At 54.3% G+C, this 26094-nt stretch overlaps 10 protein-coding genes across 10 annotated transcripts; 5 read left to right on the forward strand and 5 right to left on the reverse strand.

Moving 5' to 3' along the window:
* Positions 1 to 215: 215 nt before the first annotated feature.
* IWZ02DRAFT_434891 (uncharacterized protein) lies at positions 216 to 2813 on the reverse strand (the record flags this gene model as incomplete). Its single annotated transcript, XM_066766403.1, has 3 exons — positions 216 to 2151; positions 2200 to 2492; positions 2547 to 2813. The coding sequence occupies 3 exons, from the start codon at positions 2811 to 2813 to the stop codon at positions 216 to 218; spliced, it is 2496 nt and encodes an 831-aa protein (XP_066620681.1).
* Positions 2814 to 5526: 2713 nt separating this feature from the next.
* Positions 5527 to 6364, forward strand: IWZ02DRAFT_35364 (uncharacterized protein). Its single transcript, XM_066764266.1, has 2 exons — positions 5527 to 5731; positions 5790 to 6364. The coding sequence occupies exons 1-2, from the start codon at positions 5695 to 5697 to the stop codon at positions 6233 to 6235; spliced, it is 483 nt and encodes a 160-aa protein (XP_066620682.1). The 5' UTR covers positions 5527 to 5694; the 3' UTR covers positions 6236 to 6364.
* Positions 6365 to 9121: 2757 nt separating this feature from the next.
* IWZ02DRAFT_492308 (mitochondrial 54S ribosomal protein mL57) lies at positions 9122 to 10022 on the reverse strand (the record flags this gene model as incomplete). The annotated part of the gene is made up of 3 exons (XM_066769840.1): positions 9122 to 9265; positions 9331 to 9563; positions 9629 to 10022. 3 exons carry the CDS (start codon positions 10020 to 10022, stop codon positions 9122 to 9124), a joined length of 771 nt encoding a protein of 256 aa, XP_066620683.1.
* A 145-nt stretch (positions 10023 to 10167) lies between these two features.
* Positions 10168 to 11857, forward strand: IWZ02DRAFT_405503 (histone acetylation protein-domain-containing protein; the record flags this gene model as incomplete). The annotated part of the gene is made up of 2 exons (XM_066765663.1): positions 10168 to 11242; positions 11318 to 11857. The coding sequence occupies exons 1-2, from the start codon at positions 10199 to 10201 to the stop codon at positions 11855 to 11857; spliced, it is 1584 nt and encodes a 527-aa protein (XP_066620684.1). The 5' UTR covers positions 10168 to 10198.
* Positions 11858 to 12330: 473 nt separating this feature from the next.
* Positions 12331 to 15105, forward strand: IWZ02DRAFT_35406 (uncharacterized protein). Its single transcript, XM_066764273.1, has one exon. The coding sequence runs from the start codon at positions 12500 to 12502 to the stop codon at positions 15011 to 15013; it is 2514 nt and encodes an 837-aa protein (XP_066620685.1). The 5' UTR covers positions 12331 to 12499; the 3' UTR covers positions 15014 to 15105.
* Positions 15031 to 15802, reverse strand: IWZ02DRAFT_456917 (long chronological lifespan protein 2). Its single transcript, XM_066767907.1, has 2 exons — positions 15514 to 15802; positions 15031 to 15441 (listed from the first exon to the last, which is right to left on the reverse strand). Exons 1-2 carry the CDS (start codon positions 15695 to 15697, stop codon positions 15248 to 15250), a joined length of 378 nt encoding a protein of 125 aa, XP_066620686.1. The 5' UTR covers positions 15698 to 15802; the 3' UTR covers positions 15031 to 15247.
* A 118-nt stretch (positions 15803 to 15920) lies between these two features.
* IWZ02DRAFT_456922 (putative ribosome biogenesis protein nop10) lies at positions 15921 to 16891 on the forward strand. Its single transcript, XM_066767908.1, has 4 exons — positions 15921 to 16022; positions 16084 to 16209; positions 16323 to 16372; positions 16451 to 16891. The coding sequence occupies exons 2-4, from the start codon at positions 16085 to 16087 to the stop codon at positions 16474 to 16476; spliced, it is 201 nt and encodes a 66-aa protein (XP_066620687.1). The 5' UTR covers positions 15921 to 16022; position 16084; the 3' UTR covers positions 16477 to 16891.
* On the reverse strand, positions 16892 to 18518 carry IWZ02DRAFT_456923 (Nin one binding Zn-ribbon like-domain-containing protein). The gene has a single exon (XM_066767909.1). It carries the CDS (start codon positions 18398 to 18400, stop codon positions 17030 to 17032), a length of 1371 nt encoding a protein of 456 aa, XP_066620688.1. The 5' UTR covers positions 18401 to 18518; the 3' UTR covers positions 16892 to 17029.
* Positions 18519 to 19261: 743 nt separating this feature from the next.
* On the forward strand, positions 19262 to 20566 carry IWZ02DRAFT_35453 (uncharacterized protein). The gene is made up of 3 exons (XM_066764277.1): positions 19262 to 19569; positions 19619 to 20195; positions 20252 to 20566. The coding sequence occupies exons 1-3, from the start codon at positions 19567 to 19569 to the stop codon at positions 20365 to 20367; spliced, it is 696 nt and encodes a 231-aa protein (XP_066620689.1). The 5' UTR covers positions 19262 to 19566; the 3' UTR covers positions 20368 to 20566.
* A 4108-nt stretch (positions 20567 to 24674) lies between these two features.
* On the reverse strand, positions 24675 to 25769 carry IWZ02DRAFT_381389 (ERG20 farnesyl diphosphate synthase; the record flags this gene model as incomplete). Its single annotated transcript, XM_066765166.1, has 2 exons — positions 24675 to 25598; positions 25656 to 25769. The coding sequence occupies 2 exons, from the start codon at positions 25767 to 25769 to the stop codon at positions 24675 to 24677; spliced, it is 1038 nt and encodes a 345-aa protein (XP_066620690.1).
* Between the last annotated feature and the right edge of the window lie 325 nt (positions 25770 to 26094).

Genomic DNA, 26094 nt, shown 5'->3' on the forward strand with positions numbered 1-26094 from the left:
GTAGAACGGTGGCAGTTGGTAGCGGGCGGCGATCGAGCGAAGAGACGGCGGGCGACAGCGACAGCGACGGATGACGGCGACGGCTATGACGACGGGACGGCGTGGCGGCATTTCGTGGCGAGCTCCTTGTGCGCTCCGTCCGTGTCTCTCTCGCATCTCCCTCTCTTGCACACGAAGAAAGGAAAGGAAATGGGAGAAACGACGACACGAGCGCCTCAGATCTCGCCCTGCTGGATCCTCTTGACCGGATGCAGCAGCATGCCAGGAAGACACATTCGGCCACCTACGACGGGCTTTTCAGTATCCCTGTTATCTGATCCACCAACTTGAACGCGGTCGCCCATACCCTTCTCCTCTTCCTGGCCGCCCACGATGCGCTCGGGCTCGCCCCACTCGTGCACCTTGACCTTCCATCCCAACCAACGGCGGTAAATGTCCTTGGGGAAACGGCTGCTAAAGTACCAGCTCCATCCGTAGTAGTTGTGCTCGCGGTCACCGTTGTACGGCGAGTCCGGACCTTCGCTCCAACCAATGGGAGCATACTCGCCATCAGTGTTGGCGTTGAAGATGGCGTCAGTATAGTGAGGCGGCCAAATGCGGTCAAACCAGACGGGCTGTGGGGCATAAACAGCCTTGTAGCCGTGTTGCAGCGACACACTAGCGGGCCACATTTCAGCTTGCATATCGCGACCGACCTTGTTTTCCATGTGCATCGTGTGTAGCAAACGCCGGCTGAAGCGCGCCACCGTATTGATGAAAATGCGACGCGGGATCGTAACGAAACGCGGGTCGGAGAAGCCGTTGTCGTACGGGTCAACACTGAAGTCGGGGTGGAGGCCGTCAAGGTAGTTCCAAATCTTGTCACGGTACGACCAGAATGTGCGAACAGGGTCAAACATGGGGAGGAGCGTAATCAAGTCAGCTTCCTCGCCAACACCCCACTCGTAGTCGTCGGAAGTCATCTCGTGGGGCGGCATAGGACCAAGCGGAGTCTGCACGGGAGCATATGGCATCGGGCCCCAGACAGGGCTGCCGACGGCGCCCTCGCTCCAAGCATCCTCGACAGCCTGGTTGGTGTCGTTGAAGAAAGTCTCCCAGTCACCGTGAAGCTGCGGCACATAGTAGCGCTTGTTGCGCTCCCAGAGGTACTTGCGCGGCTGCTTCTTGGCAAACTCCTGGACCCTGTGGAGGAAGTGGTAGTGCTGGCCGGTGTAACGGGCGTCGGTTTCCCAGTTCCAGACGTAGTCGAATTCGGGATGCGTCTTGCTGAACCACTGGACTGGCATGAATTGGTGCCAGTAGACTTGCCAGTCAGTAACCTCGGGGTAAGCCCTTTGACAAATGTCCTCGTTCCACAGGATGCTAATGCTGCGGAGCTCTGTAGGCACCACCTTTTTGAGCATGTCTTGGTAGGCATTTCGGTCGTCAAAGATGGGAACACTGCGGTCCTTGACGTTGACAAAGAGGAAGACTTGGTATTCACCGCCGGACCAAAGTGATGTCTCTTGGATCATGGCACGGATTGCCTGGAGGTCGTTGTCGGTGTACGTGTAGCCCTCCCATGTCCGGATGAGGATGGCCGTGCGCGGGTGATACTTTTGCACAACCTCACCAGACTCGCGACGAGAAAGCTCAGTGTAGTCGATGCTTCCTTTGGGAGGCTCGGTATCGGTTGGTGTCTCAGGTATGTCCATGCCCGGGGTTAAGTTTGTTTCGGTGGTACGTGCCTCGGGTGCGAAACGCTCGTGATTGCGCACAACGCACTGATTTTGCAACTTGCCCCAGTTGATGTGGCGCCAGATGACCTGTTGCTCCTGAACAGGCTCCCAGTCGGGCAAATCGTACTCGTCAGCCCCGAAGCCATAGGCGCCGTAGCGGCCGTAGCGATCAAAGCACACATTGGCATCCAGACCCAAAGCCTCGATGGACCCGATGGAAGGCTTTGGAAAGTTGGGAGAAATGTCGGGATAGGCCGTGACCAGGTCCAAGCGGCTCTCGTTCAAGAGTTTGCCACGCGGGCCCTCGCAGGCAACGTATTCACCTTTCCACTGCTTGCTCCATTCGGGACCATTATAATCGGGGTATGGGAGGTAGGGCTTTTGCTTCTTGGCCTTGAGTGTCTTCACGCCTTCGGTGTAGTAGCCACGCTCACTGGTGACTCGTTAGCAAATGAAGGCGTCATAGAGTGAGCCTACTTACGCAGGGAACGCCTCCCAACGGTTGGGGTCATAGTCGCGGTCAACATAGTCCTGATATGCAGGCCAATGGCTGGGGTCGGGGCCTGGGCGAGCCCACACAATCATTTTGCTGATGTATTGCTTCAAGTTTGAAATGGGAGACAGCTTCCTAGCACGTGCAATGGGCGCGTCGGACGAGCCCTTGATTGCGTCAAAAGCATGCCAAGAGTTGCTGGTGCTGTTCGGACGTGTCTCCGAGCTCGATGTTGCTGATGTAGAGGCGGTAGAGGAAGTGGAAGTGGATGTCTTGGGCTGCTGTCGCGTGTATGTCAGTGTCAAGTAAGCCACATTTCAAGTTGTGCCGCATACCGACTCAGCCGGGAATGAGTACTGCGGCTGGGAGGTTTCTTCCTTTGCGGGCTGCTTGTCCGCCGCGACGTCCTGCGCCGGAGACGGCTTTTCGGAAGAGAGGTGTTCTTGCTGGTTACCGAGGCGGCTGCTCCATGATTCTGGGATGGCGGCAACGCGGTCGGTCAAGTTGTTCTCGAACGAGTTGCGGAGCAGGATGAAGAGGCAGCATATGACGAAGAAGACAAATAGGACCAGCTTGCGCGGGCCCAGACCGGAAACTAGCATTTTGGAGGCCGGGTATTATGCGCAAAGGTGTCGAAGAAAGAGCGTGATGCCGACCCGGTGGGCAGCGACGGTCGCAGAGCAGAGCGTACTGTGGAGTGAATATGTACAGTACAGACAGAGCAATGCAGCGGAGCGAATGGAAACAGCGTAGGGCGGGAGGAAAGTTTGTCAAGCGACCATGTCCTGTCCGGGGCCGGCAGCTGAGGTCGGGTGGAATCAGCTGGGGATGTCGAGGAGGGGTGGGCGGACTGGGGCAGAAGGGAATATGAGGATTTTTGGCCAAGCGGATCCAAGGGCTCTCTGATGGCGGGAAGATGGGTGGGTGGGTGGTGCAAGCAGAGGATGGGCGGCGGGCCAGGGCAGGCAGGCAGGCAAATGAGGTGAGACCGAGCGGCCCTGTCCAGTGTCAAGGCCAACCAGCCAGGTCGTCTATTGCCGCGCCACTGCAGTGCAGTCCCCTACTTTCGCACCCTCGCAGGCACTGCGCCCCTCGATTCGTGATACCCAGCTCGTTTCAGCGCCGTAAATCGCCAAAAGAGAAACATACAGTAGAGACGGCGAGACATCGACCTCGTCGTGTTTGCTCTGCGACGACTTGGACGGTATTCCGCGGGCACCGATCGGCTCCCTGCCCTTCCTCATCCAACAGCGATCTTCAGGAGCTGCGTCTGTCCTGCGCAAACCACGACATCATCTGCAAAAGCTGCACTGCACTGTCATTCAATGTGACCGAGCCAGGGCGAGTTTACCCCTTGGCATTGCACCTGTAGCGCGCCAAACGGACGGGCTACGGCACCTGTCAGAACCACTCCCGACGCGTCGTCAGCACTCCTTCATCCTGTACCTACATAAGTAATAGTCCCAAAATTCAACCTCGTCCAGTCGCGGGTCCGCCCATGCCGAACATACGCCATCCCCGCCCCCCCCCCCCATTTTGCTGTTTGTTCGCTGTTCCCTGGTACGCCCGAGCCAGAAGACGCGCTGTCCTTCTCGACACTCCTACACCGTCTGGAAAGAAACACAGGAATGCGCCTCATCAAGGAGGAATTCTTTTTCATCTGATCCCTCGGCTTGCCGTCGGTCGTGTACCGGTTTCCCGGTCTCCGTCACATCACATAACTGCTCAATTTGAGAGGCTGGAACCACATCCCAGCCCTTGATGATATCTCCGGCCGCAAGTAGATGAATAAGACACTGCCACGCCGGTATAAACATTTTGCAAGAGCGTCATCTTGCAGCTAACCGTTGTCGATGGAAATGTTCCAACTGTCCTCATCCCGCTACCGGGAATGTGTTTTTATTTTTATTTTTTATTTTTTTGGCCTTGGTGCTGCTGTCTGGGGTATCCAGAGGCGCAGATCCGCACACAGTCAAGCTCATTTTGAAACGGCGCCGCGTGGAACCTTCTCTGCCTACTTTATTTCCGCCCAGACCGCCCTTTGCTCGTCATGGCTCAAGCCAATGGCCTCATGATCTGCCTTTTGCCCCATCACCACTCTGTCTGACGACGAGAAAAAGCGTTGAACTTGACCCTCCCCTTGCAGCTCAAACACCATATCAGCCGCATGCAACCTCGTCACCGCCCAGGACGCGTCTCTATCCCCCCTTCCCCCCCCCCCCCCCCCCCCCCCCCCCCCCTTCCCTCGCCGGTCCCGCGTCCCTGGTTCTGCGCTTGCAAACATCGTTTTTGGGTCCTGACTCTTGTCCGCTTGGGGCATGGCTCCGACCAGCTGCAGAACTCGAGCCAACCCAAGCTTTTTCCAAGCCTTTTTTGGCTGCAGACCGCCTGCATCTATCAACTCGATGCCGAGTCAGGGGGATGGAGCAATTGCCGCCACCACCACCCCCTTGCCCCCTCTGCCTCCTTGCCGCAGCTCTCAAGTCATGTGGAGACGCGACCAACGTGCGGAGAGAGTCAGTCGTTGAGCCTTGACTGCTGCCCCTCTGGCTTTCCCGCCTCTCACCAACAAGCGAGAGTAATGCTTCTAAACATGGTCATCTCGCCAAACTTCGGAACCCGCTCAACCGCTCATCACTCGTCTAGTCTGCAGGCAGGGGTCAGGACATCAGGACAGGAGACTCAGAATCCACCTGTCACGCTTCACGGCGGTAGCAACCAGCTACGCTACCATGACTCCGCTAACCACCATTGCTACAACACTCCTTGAAGACCACATTGCGTCGGTAGGTACGCAGGAAAACAAAGCACCCTCCTACCCGTCTGCCCAACACGACAATGGCTGCATGGTCCTGTGTCAGCGGCCGCCGCAAGTTGTCTTCGCTTCGCCTCGCCTCGCCGGGAAGGGCGCGCGCCTGTCGTAGGGCAACCAACAGACACAGTCGATCTCTCCCCTCGGAGACCTAACCCTCTCCTAATCAGCCAAAACCACGCGAGAAAAAAGGCGGACATCATCGTGATGATGCACTCCGGATGTTTGCCTGCCGTATCGTCGCCTACTTTTGTGTGCCTATTTCTCCACCCATTTCCCGTTTTCCGTCCGCGGACGGCACCATGCGCCGTCGTCGGGCGCCCTGGTTGGTGGTGATGTCCGCCGTATTATCGATTGCTGGTATACTGCCCGAAATGATGATGCGACGCGGCCAAGTCGTCGTTCAAGACTCGCATTGTCGCGCTCTCTCAATTTGCCTTTCTCCAGGCCAGTATCGCCGATTGCGGGCGACAAAGTATTCATGGCGAAATAGCTCCATGTGCGCCTTCGATTGGTTGCATTGCTGGCAGCGCCATGTTGGTCGTGGTTGGTCGTTGGACTGTCCCGCCACCTACGCCTGCCAAGCGCACGCCCGTTCCTTGCAGCTCACCACCACCCGATGGATATCTACCGACAGGCACCTTCCTTCCAGCTTTCGCAGGTGGTTGGTGATGATGGTGGTGGTGGTGGTCGGAGCGAACGCGCGAGGCAAGGAACCACCATTCAACGGTCTTCCAGCAAGGCAAGGCACCTAAACCACGCGCAGAAACGAAAGTCTCGACTGCGCTGGACAGATACCCTGGCACTCGATCCATCCATCCATCCCCTTGTCGATACAGTTCTAGGCCAAAAGTATTAGCGAGAATTCCCCGCGACGCGACACGCGAAACTCGCGTCACGTACACCCACCACCTTCACTTCACCACAATTATGGCACCACGCAATCCTTTAAGGCCAATCTTTGGCAATAAGCAGCCTAAGAAGGAACTCTCTTCAACCCAAAGGGCACTTATCATTTCGGCGCACTTCTCAGGTAAGAAACCTGCGATAATTACACGCGAGCTACGCGTCCCAGATTCAACCGTTCGATACACCTTAAAGAACGCAACTCCTAACTACACCAGCATATCCAAGGCGCGCACCGGTTGGCCTAAGGTAACTACATCTCGTGATAAACGCATTATCGTTCGCGAAGCGCGACTCCACCCCTAGGACACCTACCTATAACTATTAGAATGATGTGGCTTCCTAATTTCAAAGACCACCTACTACCGTATCTTAAAGCGGTATGGGATTACAAAATGGCGCGCGGCGAAGCGTCCCGCATTAACACCGACTTATGCGGCCATTCATCTTACTTAGGCTAAGGTGCGCAGGCATTAGATGATTAAGTAATGGTGATAAATCATCTGGAGTGACGAGTGCTCTGCCGAAAGAGGAAAGGGCGGAACACAGGTATAGGTTTTCCGCATGCCAGACCAGAAATGGGATAAGGATATGGTGGATACATATAAAAAAGGAAAGGATGTATCTATCATGGTCTGGGCTGCGTTTTCTGGTGCACTTAGTCGCAGTGATTTAGTGGTTATGGAGCGTGACCCAGAGGCTAAGAAGAATGGCTACTCTACTAACTCTTACATCCAGGTGCTTAACGAAATGATCCCTACTCTATGGGAACCAGGCATGGAATTCATGCAGGATAACACCCCTATCCATAAAGCTAAAAAGGTTAAGCAGTAGTTTAAAGACCACGCTATACCAACGATTAATTGGCCACCCTATTCACCAGACATGAATCCGATTGAGCACCTCTGGTTTCACCTCAAATCTATTATACTAAATAATAGACCAGACCTCCTAACTCTTAAGGGGGGGAAAGATTATGTTAGAGAGGAACTGGGCAAGGCACTATAGACTGCCTAGAATGATATTCCACAGCGTTATCTTGATGCGTTGGTGGAGAGTATGCCAAAACGGGTGGAGGCACTCATTAAGGCTGAGGGGTGGCACACAAAGTATTAGATCAGTAAAAAAAATAAAAAACTTAAAAGACACACCATTTTTACACTTAAAACACCAATCAAGACCACTGTGAAGGTCCTAGGTGGCTAGTTATTAAGCAGTGTGGGTGCTGTATTTTGGCCGAGCAACCGGCAAAAATCCGGAATCGCTAATACTTTTGGCGCGTCACTGTATCTCCATTTCCACGTATACATTTCGCAATCGTTGCAAACCCCCCACGTATTGGAAAAATTAGACCACAAAAAGCACCTCCTCTGTTCCTTGCCTTGCTTTTTCCCTCTCGACCACTGTTATCAAACCCCTCCTCTCCTCTTCTCCCTCCTGTCCTAAATATCACGCCTCCATCTCATCTCATCCCATCACCCTATCATCCAATCCCTATCTAACCCTTCCCTTCCCTTCCCATCCCACCCCATCCCATCGCATCCCTTCAACTAGCAGCTTCACCGGCGCAGCGCCGCGCACCATGCCGTACCATGCCAGGCAATGCCATGCCATCCCACGCCGCCCTCGTGCACCACGCGACGCGTGGTCCTCCTTCCCTCCTTCCCTTCCCTTCCCTTCCCTTCCCGCCCTTTCCGCCACCCACGCTTCGGCCGTTGGATTATCCCTTCTTTCCGCTCTCCGCTCCGCTCTGTCCTTTGCCTCGACGGATGGATGGGAAATAAAGGAGGCAATGCTGTCACATGCGTTGAGCGGAGCGGAGCGCTGCTGAGGTAGGTAAGGTAGCTCTTGTGTTTGACATGCAGGCGAGGTATGGAGACTGGGATTGCGTGCGGAGGTGGATACTGTGGGTTTGCAGGTGGGAGTCTGCAGCGCATGTGGAGACGCACATGTTGTCTATCTGGCTGCTGAAAAATGTAGGTCAGTGGCAGTCATTTTTTACACGTCGTTCACCATTGGAGTCCTTTTCGCGCACGAAAAGCACTAGATGACGAAAAGATACCAACATAGACAACTAGCTACGAAAACCACCTACCCACACATATTCATCCACTCGCTCGGTACCCACAATCTTCCATCCGCACGCCAAACCTCCAAAAAAAAAAAAAAAAAAAAAAAAAAAAAGGAAAAGGAAAAGCGCCACTTACATGTTCATCTCATCTCATCTCATGCCCCCATCAACAACCAACGACCCCTCATTCCCCCTCCTCTTCTCCAGCTCGCCACCCACTATCTATCGTATCTTCAACCGACGATGGCATCTTGAGAATGTTTTCAATTGCCCTCCGCTGGCTGCTGATCGGCAATCACTCCACAGGCTGCAATCAAATTATCCATGCACAACGGGGCTGTACGTGTGGTCTGTGTTGTTTCTGACGTTAAGAGGGCAGGGCGTCATGGGATTGCATATGGTGGTGGTGTTGCGTAGCCGTAAGCAGGCGCGCCGACAGGCCTAAGCACGCCTCGGTACACGGTTTGCCCGTCTGATTGCCGGTAATGCCGGGGTAAGGTGGGATGGGATGAGATGTGATAAAGTCGAGTGTGCTGGAAGATACGGGAGATGAAATGATGTTGGTGAGTGACCGCCATTACGAGATGATTGACGAGGAGACGGCCGTGTGGGACTAGATGCGGAGGCTTTGAAAAGTGGCTCTGTTTTGAGAGGATATGACGGCGAAGCAAGCACAGGGTCGCGGCGCCGGTTCTCGCAATCGGGGTCCTTTGTGACGCTGTAATAGCAGGGGAAGTTGAGAAATTTCAAAGGCGAAAGTCGAGGCATGTGGATTGCGTCGTCGTAGGGCCTTGTCCGCTGGTGAATGAATCGCACGATTACACCCTCCTTGGCATTCCCTCACAAGCACATGCGATCGTCTGAAGCTGGTGAACTGTCCTCTGATATCCTCTGGATCTTCTGGATCCCCTGACAGCTGACTGGTGCTTTCTTTTTTTTTTGCTGGTCTATCGTCGTCAAATGCATCGCTTCCACTTTCTCCCAACTGACTTGAGGAGAGTTATAAAACTTGGAAAAAGCTGGCCATCTTTTCTCTCCTGACTAACTCATCAGCCGCTGGCTAAACCATCCAAAAACCCCGGGTGCAACATTTTGATCCTACATGAAAAACGTCGATCAAATCAACGGCGAAGCGTCGTCAGTATCTTCTCCTTGACAAGATTGTTGGCCTCGTCACCACCGCGGTGCAAAGCTACAGCGCCAACAATGGCGTACAGGGTGGTGGTCAGGACGGCGTCGACACCCGAACCTTCGAGGTTTTCCGACTGTTCGAATGCGCTGTAAGCCTGCGTCCTCTGCATGCCCATCCATGATGGTCAAAACAACGTACCTTCTTGGGCCTCCATCGAAGCACCCGGTCCACGCCAAAGTTATATGCAAGTTTCGCCAGCCTGTACTTCCCCGCGTAGTGCATCTTCGCCTTGTCCGTAACGTTGGTGACGCCCCGCAGCGATGCGTGCTGGAATGGCTCGCGATGATAAGGGTCGGGAAAGTGGCTTCTTTTGTTGGCCATAGGCATGTCGAGCAGCGCCAGCGAAGTTTGAAGGTCCACGATTCGTCGTCCTGTGCTCTGTGTAAGCAGATGCCCACAAGCTCGCTCGGTGGCTCGGCCTGGCGAATGGCCTTACCTAGGAATGCCAGTCTGTCATTGTGACCTCTCCGACCGTGGTCGAAACTCTTGTGCGTCACTGCAAGCCATTTGACTTCTTCTGGCAGCAGTTTGTGTCCGTTGGGTCCCAATATGCGCCTGTACACCTCGTCGAGCGCAGCCGGGTCCTCAACGACTTTCCAGACGTTTCTCGGGTTGACTGGCCGTAACCGTAACGGTGCCATCATGGCCTTGGGCGTTTGCTTCCATCTCGGGACGTCGACGGGGTCGGGCGATGGTTCTGGTTCTTGGACGGGCGTGGTCGAGAATTGGCGGGCGCGCGCGCTGATAGTGCTGGGCGAGCATTGTGCAGCACGACATGTCGAAGGCCTTGCGGCCGCAGTCAAGGGCCGTAGGGAAGCTTTGGAAGCCATTGGCGTGGTGTGGAGATGCTGACGGTGGTGGACGTCGGAGAACCGAAGGATGTCTTGTGCTAGGGCATTTTTCGGTAGTCGCGCCAACCCTGGCATCTGGCCCAGACCGCGCGCCGCGTGCAGCTCAAGTACCTCACCTCCGCCTGCCTCTTCTCTTCTTCCCTCCACTCTTCAACATGGCGGGTCGAGTGCGTGCTGCTAGCGACGTGCCTCTGGCAGACACACTCGCCGACGCCTTGCCACAGGACGCAAACTTCACGTTTTATCACATATCCACCCCGCCGACAAAAAGTGCCGCCATCTTCTCTCCGCCGCCGGGCGCCAGGCCGGAGCGAACCTATTGCGAATCGCACCACCTCAACGTCTCTATACGACCGCAGGATGATGAACACCCTGGCGAGGTTATTGTATTCGCCATTGAGATCTATATTTACACGACAAGCCATCTGACTACCCTCTTCGTCTCGAAAGCAGACTCGACCGGCTACCTCTCGCTTCTCAACCTCCCCCGCTCTATCGATTCACCAATACGCACTATTTCAACAACCTTCATAAAATGGCTTGTCAAGAATCGGCAGCGACCCGGCAAGCGCCTTGTTGTCTCGCTTTTTGCCAGAGCTCAGGACCAATATCTCTTCCCCGGCAGCGTCGACAATCCAACCAAGCATGTGGCAGACGACACGGCGTTGGTCAAATGGTGGTGCAAAGTCTTGGATCCAGTACTTCGAGAGTATGACCCCGAGTCTAATCAATCTGGACGAGCACTGGCAAATGGCACTACGGCTCATGGCTACCTCATCATCCCTGGCCTGGAGCGCTACGAAACCCAGAGGTTTTTCCCAGCCACCGTCAAATCCGATCCAGTAGACCAGAAGCGCTGGACGCATGGCCATCCTCTTTTGCAAATTACGCGTCATCCCAACGCGCCGCCACGTTGCCTCATACCTCACTTCCCCGACGATCCAAAGTCGCGTTACATGGATGAGCTGGACGACGAGCTGCCGGACGGAGGAAGCCAAACAATCCTCAGTCCGCGTGGAAATGGCCGATGGAAAAGCGTCCGAAGCTTGGACCAGTTTTGGGACATGATGTCATTCCGCCAGGAATGCTCTTCTGGCAGACTAGTGGGCTTTATTTGGATAAACTTCACGCCTCCAGATCTCGACGAAGCGGTGGAAGATGATGAACCCATTGCTAGCCAAATGAGCTCCATCTCAGAGGTGCTGGCACCAAAGATGGACGATGAGCGCAAGGAGAGCACGCCTGCCCCAAAGAAGAAGAAGAAGAAGAAGAAGAAGAAACTTACAGGTCCTATAATACCCCGCACACCACGCATTAAGCAGAGAACTTCGAAACCCAAAGGTCTTGCAAAAGATGAAGTCACAAAATACTACATCTGGCCTGCCTCCAGTCGCGGTGAGCTTGTTCTTGACGAGAAGGCTTACAAAAGGGGCACGGAGCTTCTCCAGCGTCAAAACTTCTCCAACTACGACGCTGCTTCGTCGAGCACGTCCCTTTGGATCAACGAGGCCAAGCTTCTCGGAGGTGTTCCTTCATGGGGCTTGCGCGTGGTTGGTAAGAAGAGCAGACCAAGTGCAGACTCTGCTACGAATGGAACCGGAACCAATGTCCTCGATGCATCGATTGTCCGCAAGAAGAGAAAGATAGACGAAGATACCCCTGCGACACAGAGGAGCTGTAACGATGTTCAGACCCTCTCGAACAATTTAATTCGGAAGAAACCAAAGGCTGAGGACTCTGCGACATCTACCAACACATCGTCCGAAGTCAACGTGCTTGCAAGCAGCTTGGTTAGGAAGAAACCGAAGGCTTGAAGCTATTTGGTTTGAATGCGCTTGGCTACTTCCAGGATGAAGGAAGCTTTGCTGGCTTGAGATTACTTTGGCGTACTTTGGATTGGTCGGTCCTGGAACTTGACGGGGAGATACCTAACAAAACGGGGTCACTAGCGTGTCAGTGGATTGAGAATACGATAGAGTCCTGGAGGGGACTTAATTCGATTCAGTTTGGCAATCGCGCGAATTGGAGAGGTCACTCATTTGATACAAGGTTTACGCTTGACGACATTTACAGTTGATCGTGGAGTTTGAGCATTAGTGTCCGGGTCGTCCAACTCGCATGCGGCTTCCTTGCAATACGAGTGTTTTCGATCGACCGTCGGCTAGAGAATGCAATGGCAATGCAGAGCAGACCTAGAGGATCAGAGGGCATGGTGTTGTGGTAGATCATGTCTTGACGCAGGGGGTGGTCTGTGATGCTAGTGTGCGGGACGACCCGTGTTACTCCGCTTGACCAGAAAGTGCGAAAACAAAACAATCTCTCCACACGAGAGCGCGCGCAAGCCCTCGAAGCATTTTTCTTCATTTCTGGGCTATGAATTAGATTGCGCGCAGCGAGCTGTCACCCTTCGTGCCACGCGACTCCCCGATTCCCGCGACTGGCTTCCTCGAGCAATCATGTCGTTCGTCACGACGAGCACGACTCCTCCGACGTCTCCACCCACGCCGAATGGGTCCTTTCCGCGCCCCGCCACGTCCTCTGACAATCCCTCTTTCCAGCAGACTGTGCAGGACTCGGACGAGACGGCATACAGCATTGACTTTGACGCGTTGCTGGGCGCAAAAGGCTCAGATGACGACCTGACAGAAGAGGTTCCCGTCGACGTGGTGCGCAGCGACGATGTAGATGGGCCGAGCGATTTCACACAAAACATGGAGGCTTGGATGAGAGGGGAATTGCCAAAGGACAAGTCCGAGGACACAACACCGAAGCAACCAAAGTATCAGGACAAGGCTGCCGGCGTCGACGCGGTGGATCACGCTGTGCAGCGACGCCCACCTGTCGACGCGGGCGCGAGCGCAGATATGTATCTGAGCGAAACGGAAGCAGATGAAAGTGAACCAGAAGACGAAGAGCAGCAGGAACAGACGCACGCGGCGATGGAGGATCTCAAGGGCTACGTCGTGTCGGAAGAGGGCGAGGCAGGGGACAACGCGTCGCGGCGCGCGTCGATCGACCAGCAGTTGGACATTCTATCCAGCATGGATGATGAAGATGAGGAAGATTACAGTTCACCTTCGGCGTCGCCAAATCCACAACCAACCCAGAATGGAGCGCAACAAGCACCTGCCCAGGTCTCAAGATTGTCGTTTCTCCAGCCCACGGTGGAGGATCATGAAGATACGCCATCGCCAAGAAGCGTGCGACCAAGTCCCAATATTGCGCGGCAAAAGACACCAGAGGTCTTCGTGGAGGACTTTGGAGACGCGTCTCAGAAGCGAGACGAAGTTGACCGATCACCGCTATCACGTATCGGGTCGCGCATGAGGAAATCACCTTCGCCCAAGAGAAAATCAGATCCATCTGATGCGGAGTCGGACGACGACAGGGAAGATTTGATTTCACAGATCAATCGCCTTGCACGGCAACTCGAAGATCAAAAGATTAGTCTCGGGTCGAGGATACAATCACTCGAGCACCAGCTTGAAAGCTCTCTCGCCGACTCTTCAATGGCGCGTGAGAACGAGCAGCGCCGTATCAATGACCTCCAGAAGCAACACGGAGACCACCTCAAGGACGTCGAGGAGCACTGGCAAGGCCGCACGAAGTCTGCAACTGAAAGATATTACCAAGACCTGGAGGAACAGAAGGCCGCTTTCGCCCTGGTAAGGTCAAGCTTCGAGTCACGATTGTCCGCAACAGAGAGTGCTCTTCAGTCCCAGCTTGCGCAGAAAGAAGCAGAGCTTGAAGAGGAGAAGAGCAAGCATGCTCAGGAAAAAGAACAAACTCGGGTTGGCCACAAGGCCAGAGTCGCGGCGCTGGAAGGCAATGTTGGGGCTCTTCAAAAGCAGCTGGCCGAGCAAGAGCAGACACCGGCACCCACGCCAACGTCAAACGCTACTACAGATACGCTCGTGCCTTCGCAGCGCGAGCGGGAGCTCGAGCAGCAAGTCTCCCAAGAGAAGGCCAGCTCCACCGCCCGCATCGCCGAACTCGAAGCTCGTCTCTCCATCTCCCAGGCACAGCTCAAAGCGCTCCGCGCAGAATCCTTGGCTAAAGACCAAGCCGACGAGTCGCACAAACATACCTCTGATCTTCTCGCCGCCTCCAAGTCTCAAATCGCCGACCTCGAATCCAGCCTTTCCCTCCTCCAGAAGCAGCTCTCACTGGCCCGCGAAGAAATCACCTCCCTCCGTCGCGACGCGGACGCGGCCCGTGAATCAGCTCGCGTGCTGCGTGAAGAGCTGTCCGAGTCGCAGGCTCTTGTAGCTGACAAGTCCCTTCGCGTGGAAACGCTGTCAGCGGCGTTCGAAGAGGAGAAAAGCAAGAACGTTGCGGCGCGGGACGTGGAGCGGATGCTGGAGAATGTGCGGACCGAGCTGGACGACGAACGCAAGGCAAATGCAAAGAAGACTGGGACTTTAGAAAAGCAAGTGAAGAGGGCGCGGGAAGAGAAGGATATGGAGGTGGCGGACATGCGCAGACGGGCTGAAGAGGCAGTGCGGAAAGCAGCAGGCATGCTCGGTGCGGAGAGGAGCCAAAAGGACGAATTGAAGAAGGCGCTGGAGACGTTCAAGGCGGAGGTGGATCAGCTGAGAGGACGCGTCCAGAGCAAAAAGGACAAGCTGGCGAGCCAGGCCGATGGCGTGGCGAAAGACGAAGAGATGGAGAATGTCAGGAGGGCATTGCGGGAGCAGGGTCTGGCGGTTAAGAAGGCCAGGGAACTGCTCAAGACCAAAGACGAGGAGATGAGGATGCTAAGAGAGGATCACGAGACTGTGAACAGGGCCATGGATGAACGGATGCAGGAGATGCTCAAAGCCAAGGAGGACGAGTGGAGGACAAAATACGATGCGCTGGGTAAGGAGAAGAAGGCCTTTGGGAGAGCTCTCATGCAGGAGTGGGGACGGGAGGAGTGCGGCCAGGCGACTCCGCAAAAGTATCGGTACAAGTTTGTCCAGAGAGCATAGTACGCGGTGGTCTAAGCATTGGAGTAAGACGGCTGGCCCGCCGCGATATATTTATTTAATACTGCACGCACGCCCAAGTTTCTCCAAATCTGAACCTGAACTTGACCGAGACAAGTCTTGTCTTTGTCTCCCTTTGCGGTCTAGATGACCAAATCAAAGCCTTCTTGTACCCCAACGCCAAAAAATGCACACTTATATGACCAGCGCGGTCGTCCTCCCTCTCCTGCGCTTTCATCACAACAACCCCTTCCTCGCCAACTCAATCTTGCGCAGCGCCTCGCCCTCCTTGAAGCCGCCCTTGCTCGCACAAATAGCAATTCCATCACTCAACTCAACCTTGTCCTCGACGGCAGGAAAGGAGCAGGGGCAGTGGTGTGGGAAGTGGACGCAGGACAGGGTGCCCGGGCAGAGATACTTGTCGCAGTGCGCTACACATTTACCATCAGCACTCTATTCCACTTTGTCGTATTCCGTTCTAGGTCAGAGGGATGTATGCGTACCGCCTTCATACTGCTGCTGGTACCAGCCCGAGTCGCTCGGCACGTTCTGCGCCTGCTGGTGGTGGTGATGCTGCGCGTGGCCGCCGCCGCCGCCGCCGAACATTTGCTCGAAGAATTGGAATTGTGCCGATGCGCTGAGCGCGAGGCTCAAGACGAGAACGACCAATTGCGTCGGCGTCGGCATCGTCGAGAGTGTGTGGGTGGTTTTGTGATGGAGCTCTCTGCTCGACACCTGAGTGATGCTGGGTGGCCTTTCGCGATTGGTCCGTTGGTTGGCGGGAAGGGTCTTGTTGCTGCAGGGATCACCAAGGCACCTGCGGAGGTCCGCGGGCGTTGGTCCCCGTCCTGCCGCGGGATACCGCCGGCGCCGGGGTTGTTCCGCGCCGCTGAGATTTCGCAGCCAGAAACACCATCGGCGACGCGGTGGTGCTCTGTCTGTATCTCGATTTCTTCCGTCCCCTCCACGTCTTGCCAATTCACCCCGTCGTCCTCTTCCCGCAAATCTTCATGTGAGATCTCGCCGCCCCCTCGATTCAGCTGGCCCGTACTGATTTTTGCCCCCCGCCGCAGCATGCATCTCATGTACACACTCGACGCCGAGGGCAAACGCATCTACACGCTCAAGAAGGTCGTCGGTGACAAGGTGACCAAGAGCGCCCACCCGGCCCGCTTCTCGCCCGACGACAAGTACTCGCGGTACGCACGCACGCCCGCCCGCCTGCACGCTCCCCAAACTCTCTCTCCTCTGCGCAGAGAGACCACCACGAAAACGGTCGAGAAGAAGACATACTGACCCTGCTTGCCAACAGCCACCGCGTCACCCTCAAGAAGCGCTTCGGTCTGCTGCCCACCCAGCAAAGTCAGTCTCCTCGCCCCCCTCAGCTGCGTGCTTTCCTGCCCGCAGACGCATCATTGCTAACGCACGCACGTTCGGTAGACAACAAGGTCGCTGCTGTCAACTAGAAGTAGACACGCGCTCGGCTCGGCACGCATCTTTGCGCGTGTCTGACATGGGATGGCGTTTTCTGGGGTGCTGGTGGTAGATCATTGGATGGCGTTTTGGGGGAAATCTTGCTCGCACACTGCTCTCCGGACGTGTGGAGCTGCTCGGAGTATGATAGGAAAAAGTTTTGATCCACGAGATGAGAAATCCGCGTTCTCCCGTCTAGGCGATTCTGTTGTGTTGGGTATCAAATGTTAGGGTCTAGTTGATCCTGGTCCCATTCAGGAGGTGGGTTGGGTGAAATTCGAGCAACGATTGCTTTTGAAAGCACTTCTCAAAGTTCAACGTTCCCCAAAAGATGCCGAGATGTCAGCCTCGTTCACAGTGATCATTGTCATTGAACAGCATCACTTTGTAAAGTAAGGGAAGCATCGATGGCAAGTCATGACTTTTATTTCCCAGTAATCCGTATCTTGTCCAAACGACGCCGGGGAATGCAAAAAACCCAATCCAGAATTCCCAGTCCTAAAGCGTTGTCATCCATCCATGACCCGTTTCCATATTTTCAGTCCACTAATTCCTCCTCCTCGAGTTGACGTTCCTGCCCGCGCCAACCTTGGGCCGTCCACCAGCCTTGTTCCTCTCGCCCGTCAAGATGCCAGGGAGGTAATCCTCATCCATCAGGTCCCGCTGCTTCTGCCTCTTGATCTCACCCATAGCCCTCTGGTACTCCCTCTGGTCCTCGGTCAAGATGAGATCAGCGCCCCAGCCCTGCGCGCCACCGCCACTCGTCACGCGGCCACTGGCGCTCTTGGTCGCGGGCTTCGGAATCGAGTAGCGCTCGCCGCGGTTGTTGATCTGAAAGTTCTTCTTGAGGTGCAGCTTAAACTCGCCGTTGGCGCTGGTGCTGCACGACACGCGCGTCAGGCTGGGCTTGCCGCAGCGCGGGCAGAACTGCTTGTCCATTTGCTTGGTCGTCAGGAAGCATGCGTAGCACCGCAGGATGTAACTCTTGACTTGCTTGATGCGCTGCAGCGCTGGCGATAGCAGATTCAGTCCCATTTGCAGGATCACGTTTTGCATCGCGAAGTCGGTCGTCATAATGGCCGCTTGCATGTGTCGTGGCTCCGGGCCAGAGCCTGCTCCCGCCTTGTCGTCTTCTTGTTGCTTGCGCTTGATGTTGCTGGGGGTGATCCAGCCGTCAGAGTCTGAGTCGTCTGCAGCTTGGTCTTCGGCGGGATTTTCAGCATCTTCTTCCATTGGCGCCGTTTCGTGCTGATCCGCGGGTTGAGAAGTCTCTGGTGTGGACTGCTCGGGTTGCGCGGCCTCCGCTGCGGTCTTTGGCTCTTGAGTCTCATTTTTTTCCGCACTTTGAGGCGCATCTGAGATGTGGGTGTGTTCCAAAGCTGATGTCACTGCATCTGTTGCATCTGGCTCAGCAGGTGCTGGCGCGTCTGCCGCCGCTGTTTTGCTTGATTCTTGATTTTCCGCTGGCTGTGCGGATTCTTCTTCGCCCTTCATCTGCTCTTTGCCGCTGGCAGGTGATTTCTTCTCAACCGATTTGCCAGGTGGTTTGCCGTTGGTGCCCTTCTGTCCAGGAGCATTCCTCAACCGCCAATCTCCGCCGTTGCGCTCGCATTCAATCTCGCGAGCCAGCGCGATGAGTTGAATATCAGTCGCGCTCAGAACCTGGAGGTCGCCGGTTCTGCGCGCAAAGTCTTGGACAATCTTGACCGTCTCCGGACGTGGGTTTCTTTGCGTCAAGAACGGAAGCAAAGTCGTTTCTACTCTGGCTCTTGTGACCTCATCTCTGATTTCAGAGACAACCGCGGGAATCGTGTAGAGTGATTCTGCCTGTGCAATCAAGGTGGACACTGGCGGAGAATTTTTGATGATTGGGCCCGCGTCTATGACGAGGCTGTTGACTGGCTTCTGGGGAGCCATGATTGCGAAACGCGCAGTTTTGGCAAAATTCTGGCTCTTGAGACTGTGTTTGAGAAGACTGAAACGGATTCAAGAAGTCGTCGCGTGGCAAGTGCCGTTGCTGATTTTTATGTTGGAGTTGCCATCTGAGTCTTGAATTTTGAACCGCACAAAAGTAGTTGCCGCTAAGTCAGGAGCATCACGTGCGCGTGACCAATCAGGTAATCGCTAGTCAAATGGCACCTCATCGGGTCGCGGCTGTTTGTTCGCCGCATCCATCTTTTATTTTTTTAATGTTGTTTCAAACATTTTGCGTAGGCGCTCTCTCGACGAGGAATTCCGCATGACTCCATATCTCCCGACCTGCAGACTTCAATTTTGTCGGTACAACATTCAGATCTGCAGCCGACAGTCGCATTCCAGGATTTGTTCAATGATACAGCAGCTCGTCAGAAGAGACACCCTTCAAGTTTCACCTCTTGGCAACTTCTCGCTCGAGCAAAAGCCTGTACAGCCTCGAGAACTCTGTTTTGTGACTTCACAATAACGCGAGACCAGCATTTTCTCATCAAAAGACATTTGATTCCCCTGTGACAAGGAGATAGGCGGTAACACCAGCAGATTCCGGCTGCGACACTTTCCGTCATGTCAATGTCGATTTCCGGCCTCCTCATGTTCGCACCCGCGTTGCACTCGACGGGTAGCTGCAGGTGACGAATCAGAATGCTGGAATCCTCTGCCATCCAAGCTTCTCGAGTAACTCACAGCATACCATTCATCAAAGTCTTCCCTGCTCCTCATTCTCCTTTCATGTCAGTGTCCGCACTTGACGTAGAAAAGACAGACCGCTCTTCATCTTTGCGGCCGCTATCCAATCAGGAAGCTGAAGATGCCCAGAGCCCGGCTGTCTGCCGTGACCATGAAGATCATTTGTACACTGCTGGCTCTCGATATTTGGGTCGAATGCTACCTTGGGGCAAGCGGCTGGAAGTTTCTCTTGGCCTGTCGGGGATTTTCGACTGACACCTGCAGATGGTGTGACGACTCCCAGAGTTGAGCTCTCCGTGAGCATTGAGGCTCTGCGGCTGCATTTAAATCGAGCTTTCGAGTCCATCCTCTCATGAATCTGTCAACAAGAAAGAACCGAACCACCAAGTCTTGAGATTAAAATTGATCATAGTACCATTATGGTAAGACTTTTTCCTCTTTTTCCGATCCTCACTGACGGTTTGGTAAAAGGCGTCATTCTTCTTCCAAATCACCAATTTATACCAGAAGCCAAAAACCAGACAAAGAAACACCAAGTACGGCTGGATTCCCCCAGCGCAAAACAATACGTTGGCTTCTGAGAGCCACTGCTTTCTCTTCAACGGGACTCAGGTCTTTGAAGTGGGCACTCTCCCAGCCTCCAAGCAGATATACAGCACACGATCCGTTTGCCATGACGACAGCCGATTCTGGGCCGTTCCATATGACGCCACGCAGGCATCCGTTGGATTCGACGGTCCAGACTGGCAACGCATCGGGTTCAGAAACGACTTCTCGGACGGCCTTGTTTCTTGGGTCGGCCTTGGAGGCAAAGATAGACGACTGGCGGGACAGCGTTACCAGGACTGGATCCACATGCTCTTTCCTGAAAACCACCAACCAATGGAGCTTGGCCGCGGCGCGATGTGCGGTGGCCTCGGAGGGGAATTGCCTATCCTGCTCGCTCTGGTTGTCTTGTCTGCCGAACCTCGCGCTTTCTGCGCCGCTTTGTGTGCGTGTCTGAATTCGCGGACTGGACATTGGGGTACACATTCTTTCACACACGGACGTGAGTACTTTGTCTTTTTCACGTTCTGACCGGCTAGCGTCTAAAACCTTGGGCAGGATACGACGGACGCGGCGTGGTGGTGTCTGTGTTTACTGCTGCCAACACATCCACGCCCAAGGAACTTTGGGCTTTTGAGAACGGAAGGATCTTTGACTACGAAGGTGCCGAGTGAGGCATATCCCAGGGAGTTAAAAAATCTCTCTACATACATATATCTTTCTCTGTCTCCTTGTTGGTCATTCTCCACTCGATGGCGTGGATACATGCTGGACTATCGTTGATTCCTCATTCCGTCATTTTATGAAGATCACTGCTTGAAGGACTTGTTCGGTTGTTCTGTTGAAGGAATCGAGTTTGTCATCAGGAACGCGTAATGCTCTCTTCGATGTTGAAAAACAGATGAATCATCATTCAAAAGTGACGAAGAACATCGTCTCAACTCCTAGACAACGACGCTACCACTGCCTAGCTGTCTAGATGTCTTTCGGAAAGACACCGGCACAAATTCGAAAAGGTGAAGCGAAATGCCGCAAAGACCACCAGCCTTTACATTTGCCAGGCGTTTACTCTTCCTGAGTGACAGAGGAGTGGATGCGCAGCGCCAGCAGTTACATCGCCAGGATAGTTCTTATACGCCCTCACTGCCTGCCTGCTACTTGTACGAGACACCATTTCCAGCCCGATGATGGATGTAGATCATCATGAGTGTCATGCGCAGACCTTCTTGTGATTTGGAAATCTTGTGACTCCTGCCTCCGCTAATTGCAGTGTCTGTGGGGTTAGACCGGAGTATAAAAGCAAGGGGTTGGACAACGAAGCTGCGCGGCTGTTGAGGACAGACACTATCCTGTCAGACCGAGAGTAAAGATTGGCTGGCAGAGGTGTCTGACTCTTGGTTTGCCTCTGACTGCCTTGGCAGGCGAACTTAGAACTTAGTTGTTTTGATTTGCAGAGTTCACAGACAGAAAACACTCGCTCTGTAGTCATCTAAGAAATTTCGTGACCCCGCGTTGACGCCGTGCACCATCTTCTGACGGTCGTGATGCAGAGCAATACATCTCCAAAGCAGTGAGCAGAGAAGATCACCAAATTAAAAGCGGAAGCGCGTTAGCAAAGATTTCGAAGGTGAACGCGCTCCCACGCAGTTCAGGTCTTCGAACATCCAGGACACCACAGTCCAGTCTTCGGAGATGAATCCATGGACGACTGGCAGAGAAGCGATGAGCCATGATCGACGGAATCGCGGCTGTAGAACTGTTTTTATACCCACCGAACCCGAAAGAAGGCTCTCTGACACATGAAAGTTAAATGCCACCATAAGCCCGAAGCGATCTCTCTTGACTCGTGACTCGCCACTTTCAGTCCATTTGTGACCGCAATCAAGTATATAAACCTCGGATTCGGCGAGCAAGAAGCGTGATCATCTCCTGGCAGCGAGCGAGCGCTGTATCTTGGAGAGTATGAAGCCCAGGGACTTACTCGTTGAAAACTGTGACGGGAGCGGCGCGCACCTGAGCCATGCTCGAGGCAAATCGTTGCTGTTGCTGGAACAGGGCAAAGTCATCATCATTCAAAAACGATGAATACAATCACGATGGCGTAGTGATAGCGTCGATAGAACGGGACACAGATGTCTACTGCGAAGTTGGTGACTGCAACGAATTTGATGAGAGAAAGAGCGCAGAGCGCCAGAGTCGTTAAGTTTGGTGGAGGGAGTCTCAAAGGCTGACGACGGTCAAGCGTTGGTTCCTCAAGAGTGCAGGAAAGAGGAGTGTTTTATACCACTCGAACTGGCAAGCTCCTGACACGTGTGAATCAGAAGCTACTCTTGCCAGACCTTCTCATGATGTTTCCCTTTCAATCCGCATGTGGCACCAAGTAGACCATAAAAGCGTCGAGTCCTCCGGGCATGAAATGCACTCAAATTCGGAGTATGCCAACCACTGCGTGCTCTGATCGAGCTCGAAAAGTCCATACAGAGTGGACTCTCTCCTCATCACCATGTGCCCTACTTTGGGGAAGGGCGAGAAAAACACGGTGGGACTTACATGCGAGTAATGTCTGGCTATTCTGTGGGTAGTCATGATGCGAGCGCCTGTTCTGTGAAAACGATGAGGGAAACCTTTCATCTGTGATGATGAATTGGATTCCACGTCACGTTGGTAGTTGTCTGTTGCGCAAAACGAACGACCGCCACTGCCGAAAAGTAAGTCTCATCTGCTAGGAGAAGCACCAGAGCATTTTCTTCGCCGGAGGTTAGTCCACGCCGGCAGCTGGGAAGCGTTTGAATGCCCGTCGAAATACAGGAAAGGGAGGTCTTTTTATATTCATCGAAACACTGTCCACTGGCACGTGAGAATCACAAGCAACCACCGCACCAGCCAGGCTCTCTCGTGACCTGCCGCTTCTCATCCGCATGTGTCACCGGTCGGGGTATAAAAGCGCGGAATCCAAGGGGGACGAGAAGTGATCGTATCCAGCTTCTCCGTGAAGAACGTTCAATCCAGCTGAGCCCAATCTATGTTTAGACAAACTCGGCCTGTGGCTTGGTTCTTTCTGAAACCAGCTTCGACTCTGCTGGGAGAGCCGGAAAACTTGGGAGAGTATAGAACAAAGGTGGACACTGGTGCTAAGCAAGGCGACAAGACATCATTCGAAGGTGATGAAGATTATGGCCAGTCTACGGTGGTGATGTCGAAACCGCGATGAGTGGATCTTCGTCTTCTAGGCGACTCGAGCGAACGCGAGTGCCGAAGTGAGCGATCCATGTGTGATGTACACAAAGCACCAAAGCGCTGACAGTCAAAGGTTGTGGAATTGCTCCTCGGAGTGGAGGAGAGGGAAGTGATTTTATATTCAATCCTCGCCAGCAATGGCCACGCGGCACGTGTTACACAGCTGCCAAAAACTCATCAATATTGAGTCCAGCGCAGGCCTCGGACGCATGAGCTCATCAGCTGGCCAGGCAGTTGCGAGGTTGGAAGCGCGTGATTTGTGACTTCGAGACTGCTTGCTTGTAATGGAGTGACTGGCCTGAGTCTATTAAAGCGCAGACAACGATGGCAAAGCCAGGTCGAATTCCATGGAAAGCAATCCTTCTACAGAAGAGATTCAAGACTATATCAAGTACGACTTGTTTTCCCGGCATCGTCTCTGGACTTTTGGAGGAAACAAGCAGACTGGCACCAATAATAGACGAGGAGAAGGACTAAGGTCGAACACTGAATGACGTTGATGTGTACCACCGAAAGCGGTGATCATGGGAAACACCAGTTGCAAGGCGTGTTGTTGTATCTGGCGGTCTGTCCGTGGGCCTCAGATAATCTCCTAGATCTCTCAGGAGAGCTGCCTCGCATGAGAGCGCCGACCATGGGAAGAGGCGACGTCTTCGACCAGATCGACTGAGTGAACTCCGCTATCTACGTCTTCGAGCGACGCAACTCACCATCGTCCCACACTGCCGTCAATCAGCTCAAATCTCCAACAGAAGAGTCATACAAACACATCCTTGAGGAAGTCTAAGAAGAACCGAATCCCATGCCCTCAATCGACGTCTCCAAAACAGCCGAAGCAAAACCCTTCGATTTCTTCATCGAAACCTCTGGAGCTTCTCTCCACGACAATCACAACCTGCAAACCACGCCCCCAACCCCTAACATTGATCCCAGCAACCCCAGCCCTCGCACTTGCAAGGATACCTCCTCTCAGCAGCCCTCACCTCCCGGCCGGCCAGTCAAGCCAACTTCACATGCATGCCCACCTCACCCACCCACGCGACAGCCCGACCCCCACTCCCACCCCGACCACATGTCAACCCGTCCGTGGGCACTCTGAACAAAGTTGCCGATTTTTCAGCCTAGACAGTTGCACCGCCACAGCGCGTGGGGCCTTGCTACCACCGATAGACGCTGGGCGAGCTGTTGGCGCCTAGATTTTGCCTAGAGGCTTTGACGGGCTGGGACTGAGTAAATAGGGTTGGTCGGTTTAGGTGTCTTGGGGGTTGGGTTTGGAGAGTTGCTTCGATGAGTGCCTGTTGTTGGGGTGCTGTTGTGGGGGCGTTGATTGACTGTGATAGCCAGCTCCTCCATCATTCTCCCCTGGAAAAGTCGCGCGGGGAAAGTGCGCTTGATACCAGGAGAAATGTAGGACGGCAACCGTGGACATTGAAGGACTGCGCAATGGAGAATAGTTGGTCTAACTTTCTCGTACTGTAGGACCACTGCTGCGGACGGCATTGAGACAGCCTAGCACAAAGTTGACTCTCCGAAAGCTGGAAAAGAGGTGCGCCTGCCGGGCAATCAGCTTATCCCGCAAACACGAAAGCATGGCATCAGCGTCAAGGGTGGAAAATCCATGCTCAAGACTTGCGCCTCAATTTGATGGGTATCTGTTCTACTGTTAAGGTCATCAGTCAAATGCTTGCTTGGCCGTCGTATGCATACGGTTCAAGGGTCACCCCACCACTCCAGGACGACGCGTTTATTTGCTGCGCTTGTAAATCTTCCTCAAAAACTCGTCAAACACAGACTTCTTCAGACCCTCACTCTCGTCGACCTTGGAGATCTTTTCCCGGATCTCGCCTACAATCTTTTCCTCGTACTCTTGGTACAGCTTCTCGAGCTGGAGCTCGTCGTAGAGCTTCTTGACCCGGGCCTCGCACTCCTTGTCCTTGCGGCCATAGTTGTCCTCTAGCACTTTGCGCTGCTCGGGTGTGCAAATTCTGAGCGCCTGGTTGACGAGCCACGAGCACTTGTTGTCCATAATGTCGGTGCCAATCTTGCCCAGCTTCTCGGGGTCGGCAAAGTTGTCGAGGTAGTCGTCTTGCACCTGGAAGTACTCGCCCATGGGAATGAGAATGTCCTTGGCCTGTTGCAGGTTCTGCGGCGTTGCGACGTCGGCAAAGTAGATGGCGAGAGCGACGGGAAGGTAGAAGCTATAAAAGGCAGTCTTGAACCTGACAATGAAGTTGTACTTTTCCAGGCTAAAGTTGTCCAGATTGACCTTGTCCTCGGGGGCGGTGATCAGGTCGCAGTTCTGGCCGAGCTCGGTCTGGAAGCCGACTTCTTGGAAAAGCTCAAATAGGTCGACGTAGTGCTTGTTTTGGCGGAAGTACTTCTTGAGCAGCAGGTAAATGGCGGCCTCGAGCATGATTGAGTCGTTAATTGCGACCATGCCGACCTCGGGCATGAGGTACCAGCAAGGGCTTCCGCGGCGAGTCTTGGAGCCGTCCATAATGTCGTCCGCAACGAGGAAGAATGCCTGGAGGAGCTCAACCATCCAGCCAAGCGTGGCGGACAGGAAGAACTCATCTTTGGTCAGGTCGCGGCCGAGAAGGAGGGACGTGGTGTCAACGACAGACATGCCGCGGTTGCATTTGCCGCCGACAGTGTTGTTTTCGAGGTTCTGGAAGCGTCAGTGTATGCGCGACCTGCCATGGAGCTCATGCGACCCAATTGCTACCTTTCTGTACCATTCTTGTGCATTTTCGGGGAGGCTGTAGCTCTTGCAGTGGGCAAGAACATCCTCGACCAATTGAGGGAAAACGGACTCGAACTCTTGGAGCGTGACGGGCATGGCGGGCGACCTTGGACGCAGGCTGGAGGGACGAGTGTACAGGAGGAAGAAAGAGTGGAGCCGGCGAGCGAACGAAAGTGAAGCTTCGGGGTCCAAGACCGCCTTTTGACGGCCGTTGATGTGTAGTACCTACAATAGCAAGGCCACCTACCGGAGTTTCTCCGTTGCGCCATGTAAGCCTTCCCTTTGCGCCACCACCGCCGTCGGCAAGAATTGACACGCCAACTTCGCCAGACCTATACATTGCACCGACGCCCTGGATCGTGGTCTTCCCGATCGCGTCATCAAAATCGACCCTCAAACGCGTTGCGCCGGCCCGACACGA

The sequence above is a fragment of the Phyllosticta citriasiana genome (assembly GCF_038021145.1).
Source record: "Phyllosticta citriasiana strain CBS 120426 chromosome Unknown IWZ02scaffold_10, whole genome shotgun sequence".
NCBI classification, from domain to species: domain Eukaryota; kingdom Fungi; phylum Ascomycota; class Dothideomycetes; order Botryosphaeriales; family Phyllostictaceae; genus Phyllosticta; species Phyllosticta citriasiana.